Source organism: Procambarus clarkii, chromosome 31, assembly GCF_040958095.1.
Source record: "Procambarus clarkii isolate CNS0578487 chromosome 31, FALCON_Pclarkii_2.0, whole genome shotgun sequence".
NCBI classification, from domain to species: Eukaryota; Metazoa; Arthropoda; class Malacostraca; order Decapoda; family Cambaridae; genus Procambarus; species Procambarus clarkii.
In genome coordinates, this window is record NC_091180.1 from 43884713 (window position 1) to 43892316 (window position 7604).

The 7604-nt window shown below is 31.4% G+C and overlaps 1 protein-coding gene across 1 annotated transcript; it reads right to left on the reverse strand.

Annotated features, from left to right (window-relative positions):
- Window positions 1–676: 676 nt before the first annotated feature.
- On the reverse strand, window positions 677–7234 carry LOC123752088 (uncharacterized). The gene is made up of 7 exons (XM_069334725.1): window positions 7096–7234; window positions 6877–6963; window positions 6318–6437; window positions 5783–5994; window positions 3795–3957; window positions 3032–3138; window positions 677–1221 (listed from the first exon to the last, which is right to left on the reverse strand). The coding sequence occupies exons 3-7, from the start codon at window positions 6331–6333 to the stop codon at window positions 1159–1161; spliced, it is 561 nt and encodes a 186-aa protein (XP_069190826.1). The 5' UTR covers window positions 6334–6437; window positions 6877–6963; window positions 7096–7234; the 3' UTR covers window positions 677–1158.
- Window positions 7235–7604: the final 370 nt, after the last annotated feature.

Below are 7604 nucleotides of genomic sequence, written 5' to 3' on the forward strand. Positions count from 1 at the left end.
ATAGAAGGTTGTAACAGAACCCATGAGCATCACACCAGAAATAAATACAGTTTTGATATTCCTAGAGTACGACTTAATCAAACCAGAAATGCTCTACAAATCAAGGGGCCCAGAATGTGGAATGACCTTCCCAACCATGTTAAAGACTGTACCTCTCTCAACCAGTTTAAGATAAAAACTAAACACTACCTAATAAATTCCCTGTAACCTACCTCACTCCTCTATTGTCAACCCATGTCCGTTATTTTCTTTTTTTTTAATCAACACTGTCAACCTATTGTATTTGTGCTGCTTTTTCAGTCATGTTCCCCCTTTTTTTTATCTTTATTTGTATTTGTTCTCAACACTTTTTATTCTTTATGCTCAATTAGTATTAAGTTCTAGATATTAATGTTTTTCTTGCCCGAAACGCATTGCGTAATAGTGGCTTTAGGCATTGTATGTACTAGCTTTATCTATATATCAATCCATTAATGTAACATCACTTGTATGTATATACCTTACCTGAATAAACATCTGAATCTGAATCTGAATCTAATAGAATATAAAAGTAAAAATCTATATAAGCAATATGTGAACACAATAGATTTCGTGATCAAGCAGCCTGTGATTCATGTCATGCTGAGTGAGATCAGCCTGACGTTACAAGCAGTTATTGTTACTTAAATCTAAAACAAGTAAAATTTCCTGAGTATACACTATATACTATATAACATAACACTATAGTTTTTCTATGACTAAAAATACAAATTATAAATCATTTATTCAAATGTTAGCACCATGCAAGAAGAGAGGAGACAGAACAAAATTAAGGCAAGGGGAGAGAAGACAGAATAGAAACAACAGAGAGGGGAGAGAGAAATGAGAGAACATTGAAGAGAAGGGGAAGAGAAAGACAAGATAAGAAAAAGATACAAGATAAAAACGACGCAAGTGAATTCCACAAATGTAAAAAGTAAAGGAAGAGAGAAGCTAGAAGAGACAGAAAACGAGAGGTGTTAGAAGAGAGGAGGAAAGGAGAGATAAAAAGAGACAAGAAAAACAGGAGAGAAACGTAAAAGAAATTAAAAAAAAGGGACATTTGTGAGGAGAGAAAATAAAGAGACCAGAGAAGACCATATATCAAGAGTGAGGATAAACACTTAATTGTGAATTTTCTTAGTAGACATCCTCTGCCTCTTGTTGCCCCTCTTGTATACGAATCGTACTTGCAAGTTTTCCCTGAAAAGATATTAACAAAATTAATTAATATTTATTTGTTTATATAAATTACACACACACAAATATATATATATATATATATATATATATATATATATATATATATATATATATATATATATATATATATATATATATATATATATATATATATATATATATATATATATGTATATATATATATATATGTATATATATGCGGAAAATCCACAGAGAAATATGAAATGAGGTGAACGTTTCGGCTTTGTTAAAGCCTTTGTCAACACCAGACTGATTGAGTCTGGTGTTGACAAAGGCTTTAACAAAGCCGAAACGTTCACCTCATTTCATATTTCTCTGTGGATTTTCCGCATAAAATGATCAGTGTTTTGTGATCGTCAATTGCATGTATATATATATATATATATATGAGGGAAGGGGATGTTCCCTCCATGCTGGATATTATATTTACCAGGAAAGAGGAGAGATTTATCATTCAGTACCTCCCTCCCTTGGGTAAAAGTGACCATGTCTTTTTGGGACTAAAGTATGCAATGCATTATAATCTGGAAGAAAATGAGCTTGAAGCAGTTGAAAAACCTGATTTGTGGAGAGGTCATAATGGGGAACTCAGATATTTCCTTAAGGAATTTGACAGAAACACTTGCTGTTAAGACATTAGGACATCTTCGGACATTAGGACATCTTCAGAACGAGTGGATTTACAGGTCGAGAACTGGACATAAATAGGCAGGAGAGAATGATGGAGTGAGGCGAGGTACAATACGTGGACACTGCAGAGGGCCTATTGGCCCATCCGATGCAGCAACCACACACAGGCCCAAACATAGATTGGGAGATGGCTTCTTCAATAATGAATTGTACAAGTACTTATAACAGAAACATAATTGGATCTGCTTTTGATCAGATCACAAAAGAAAGTAAATTGAACATTAGCAGCGGTTTATATAACTTAGATTCATTTTTAATTGATCAATTAAAGGGCGATTTAAGTAGGATCATTGGAACACATTTGTCTCACTAATTCATTGTAAATATTTACCATTTTTATGCTATGATTATCCATGTTTGGGCCTGTGTGTGGTTCCTGCATCGGAAAAATTCTTGTTTCAATTTTCCTCCGTGGTCTGACACTGACTATCTATCTATCTATCTATATATCTATCTATATATCTATATATATATATTATATATATATATATATATATATATATATATATATATATATATATATATATATATATATATATATATATATATATATATGTCGTACTTAGTAGCCAGAATGCACTTCTCAGCCTACTATGCAAGGCCCGATTTGCCTAATAAGCCAAGTTTTCATGAATTAATATATTTTCTCTAATTTTTTTCTTATGAAAAGATAAAGCTACCCATTTCATTATATATGAGGTCAATTTTTTTTATTGGAGGTAAAATTAACGTAGATATATGACCGAACCTAACCAACCCTACCTAACCTAACCTATCTTTATAGGTTAGGTTGCGTTAGATAGCCGAAAAAGTTAGGTTAGGTTAGGTAGGTTAGGTAATCGAAAAACAATTATTTCATGAAAACTTGGCTTATTAGGCAAATCAGGCCTTGCATTGTAGGATGAGAAGTGTGTTCTGGCTACTAGGTACGATATATATATATATATATATATATATATATATATATATATATATATATATATATATATATATATATATATATATATATATACATATATATATATATATATATATATATATATATATATATATATAAACAGATAATTAGTGAAAACAAAAAAAATTTAAATTATTTTACCTTGTACCTAGATCCACCAGGTCTGTTTGGAGCATGTTTAAGTACTTCAGAAATTTGAAAGGTCACGTCTTCCACCTTAACTTGCGGATGTGCGTTGATAGATGATTCTGTAAAATTAACAGTTATTTATATAACAAATTCTGTATAACAATAATATTCTGTAAAATTAAAAGTAATTTACACATCAGATAAAACTCTCCAGAGATGGTGATACACAACATATAAAAGACAAGTTTCAGAACAAGATACTGTATGCATTTAGGAATAAGGTTTCGTACATGTAGGTAGCACATGAGAAAAAAAGTGGAAGGTGATCAAGTTTATATTAACATGTTAACGGCTTTATTGAGGCTTTGCAAGAATGAAAAAATATTACTAATATAATCTCACCGACCAATGAATTGTACGTTGTTTAAAAGTCAATTATTTACATTATTATTATTATTTAATACTAATGATATAAAAATGCATTTTGCAATCTACTATTTATGCAAGTATTAACCACAGGATCATGAAATAAACTGCAAAATACTGTAAAGGATAAACCAATTAAGTTTACATTTTCCCATAGCTAAGTCAGTCAGTTCTACAGTACTAGCAGCAGAGAACAATTATGACCAACCTCTATTAAATGAAACAATCTTAAGAGCAAGTGATAGAAATATAATCATTTATACTTAATGTACACTTAATTTGAACTTAAAATTTTAATTTTTTAGTGAATTTTAAATAAAAAAAATTATTTAATTTTTTTGTTACTTACTTAAAATAACATTATATAGTTCTTGTTTTTCTAGAAATGCTAATTTCTTCTTTTGTCCTTTTAGGCTGTATAATGACCAAAGGCCGTTTGTTCCTATCTTCTTCATCATTCTTCGAACCGTAGTTGCACAATCAGACCCACATACACTGGTTAAAAGCAACACCTAAAAGCAACAACAAAAATGTAGTACACTAGTAATTTTGATATATGTATGTATGTATGTATGTATGTATGTATGTATGTATGTATGTATGTATGTGTATGTATGTATGTATGTGTGTATGTATGTATGTATGTGTATGTATGTGTATGTATACATATATATATATACATATATATATATATATATATATATATATATATATATATATATATATATATATATATATATATATATATATTGGTGTATACTGGCAGCAGGTTTTCTTTCAAACATGTTTCATTGAATATGACCGCATATTTCTGTATTTATTATTTTCTGGTTTAGGGCTTCTATCCCTCTAACTATTTTCTTAGCATCAGGGCTTAATTGAAATAGGAGTTCTCCAAAACTCATTTTCGTACTTTTAAGGTGAAGAAAAGAAGTGATTTACTATAGAGTGTATTACACTTATTTATATAATTTGCACGACGTTTCGAACCTCCATGGTTCATTCTCAAGTGAACAGATCTTACAATACTCTTAGAGAGTTCTCTTAGAGTTAGTTCTCTTAGAGAGAACAACAAGAGAAAACAAGAGAAATGTTTCTAACAAGAGAAATGTTGAACAAGAATACTTGCATAATAGACAAAACCCAAGATGCAAGAAGATTACAAATTCTTGAGGCAATTCACATAAGAATAGAGCGACCTACCATGAACACCCAAATCACGGAACTATTTACTCTACCTACCATGAGAGTAAGGACAAGACAAGAACATATCGATGCCAACACAGAAGACAATGTCCAACATAACATGCCAATTACACTGGATTAATCTTTGTTTAGATAGGAGATGCCTCGTATGGGCCAATAAGCCTTCTGCAGCCTCTATGTTTCACCTCACATTTATCCCTTATGTATCCCCCCATGTTTTCACCTTCATTGTATTATCACCTGACCCAGTGCGGGTATAAAATCAACTAGTATTGTAAGATCTGTTCACTTGAGAATGAACCATGGAGGTTCGAAACGTCGTGCAAATTATATAAATAAGTGTAATACACTCTATAGTAAATCACTTCTTTTCTTCACCTTAAAAGTACGAAAATGAGTTTTGGAGAACTCCTATTTCAATTAAGCCCTGATGCTAAGAAAATAGTTAGAGGGATAGAAGCCCTAAACCAGAAAATAATAAATACAGAATATGCGGTCATATTCAATGAAACATATATATATATATATATATATATATATCATAACTTATGATAAGGCATCTTATCATAAATAACATCTCAACAAAAATCACATCATTCTAGGAGGTGATTTCAATATTGACCTGGGTCTACAAAATAACCCTCTAGTTGACTATTTCCATAACAGCATGTAATCCTCTATGATAATCCCCACAATCACCAAGCACTAGACCAAAGTTCTCAAGTCAAGCCTAGCCTCGGGCCGGGCTTGGGGAGTAGAAGAACTCCCAGACCCCCATCAAGCAGATAAGTGTGTGTGTTATGAAGAGATACATCTCAACGACTAACAAAATTAGCAAGAGAAATATAGTCGTTGAAATGTAAGCCTCATCCTAACCATACACTCAAGACCTTGAGAAAGCACTCAGGAGAGTGTGAAAGACTCTGTGTTAATATTACATAATTTACAAATACATAAGTGTTATATTTTATCCTATCCTATATAAACAAGATTATATCATTATTCTTATTATTTAGCAATTTTATCTTTTCTGCATGAACTATCAAAAAATTTTAATTAGAAAATTAGCAAATATCTGTAATATTTAAGATGAAAAATTGAAGGAAACATTACTGTTAAAATACCACTTACAAATTTTGTTCTGAAACTCGATTCCGCTAACTTCCTATTGAGAATATTAAGATCACCTTCTGCAGCAATAGGATTTGGTATTAGATCTTCTATGATCTTGTCTGTTTCTTTTGTAGTCAAAGTTGCTTTCAATATCTTCACATCACTTTTCAGTTCATTCACATCACTTTTCAGTTCATTCACTTCAGTGTATATGGCCTGCAACATGTTACCTGGAAATTTATACAGTATATAGAAAGTGTACATGCTATTATATTACATATCTTGAATGTACATTTAAAATAAAAGCATTATAAAGTATATTTTAAAATAACTGACACTGAGAAAGCACCCAAAAAGTAGGCTATGACTGATGTGATAGATAATGGGATAATTTCTTAGTAATTATGAAACTGCTTATATAATTGGAAGCAAATTCAGCAATCTAACCTGCTCAGTTTGCAGTCTACTTGAACATGAAACTTATGCCTATCACCCATAGGGTACATATAGGTTATAGGCTACATAATAAATTAATTAAACTTTCAAAACTTACTCATATTCTGCATCATTTCTTTCAAACTCCCATCGTTCTTGTCTGGTGACTTTGGGTCGAATAAATTCCTTGACCTTGGAGTCCTAACGACTGAAGTACTTGGCGTGACCAGCTCATTGTCTTTAAGATTGCAAGATTTAGCTATTAAAATCTAACTACTGTACTGTATAATCAACAAATTTCATGAGCTTTTACTACTGCATACTAATATTATAAGTTATACTATATGTCTACATCACATTTAAACTACCCAACATCAGAAAGAGGGTGAGCCAACATCAGAGAGGGGGGGGGGTTATCATGAGAGAGAGGAGGGCCAACATGAGAAGAGAAGAAAAAAGAAAAGAAAGAAATAAATAAAGAAAAAGAAAGAAAAGAAAGACAGAGAGACATACAGAGACAGACAGACACATACACACAGAATAAGAAGAGGTGACAGAACAAAATTAACAAAACAAATTTCAACATGAGAAAAGGGAGGTCAACATGAGAGAGAGAATGAGGGTCAACATGAGAGAGTGGGTCAACATGATATATATTTTAAATAATTACTTATTACCTTCATGAAGAAATACTGATGGCGTCAACGGTGTATTGTGAAGTGTAGTCTTCACTGGAGACTGCTTTTGTAGGACTGTTCTATTAGCTGAAAAGGAGTTATGTTTATTTCAAACACTTTTTAACCAAATAATATTTTTAAGACTTTAATATAGTTTGAACTAACATGAGAGAGGTGGGGGTCAACATGAAATACACATTTTAAAAATTAACTTATTACCTTCATGAGGAAATACTGATGGCGTTGAAGGTGTATTGTGAAGTGTAGTCTTCACTGGAGACGGCTTTTGTAGGACTGTTCTATTAGCTGAAAAGGAGTTATGCTTATTTCAAACACTTGTTAACCAAAATATATTTTTAAGACTTTAATATAGTTTGAACTAACATGAGAGAGGTGGGGGTCAATATGAGATACATATTTTAAAAATTAACTTAAGGTAAGGGACAAATTAACACGTAAGGTAAAGGTAAGATAAAGGACAAATTAACACGTAAGGGACAAACAAAAAGAAAAGTAATAACAAACCTGCTTGTTTCTAGTGACTAGATCAAAGGAAAACCAAAATTTCCCTGAACTGTGACAAGTGAAAAGCACCTGCTAGACAAAGTGGGAAAAGTTCACTAGACCCCATATGCACATAAAAGAATAATATACTTAATATTAAACAATTAGAAATAAACACATATTTCTATACAGAAATTCCAGATAAGCATAAAAATTACTCAAAG

Coding starts and splice junctions, on each gene's coding strand:
- LOC123752088 (XM_069334725.1), bottom strand. Junction 3,958..5,782: donor CGAGTTTCAGAACAAAATTT/GTAAGTGGTATT, acceptor TGTTGCTTTTAG/GTGTTGCTTTTAACCAGTGT. Junction 1,222..3,031: donor CTGGTGGATCTAGGTACAAG/GTAAAATAATTT, acceptor ATATCTTTTCAG/GGAAAACTTGCAAGTACGAT.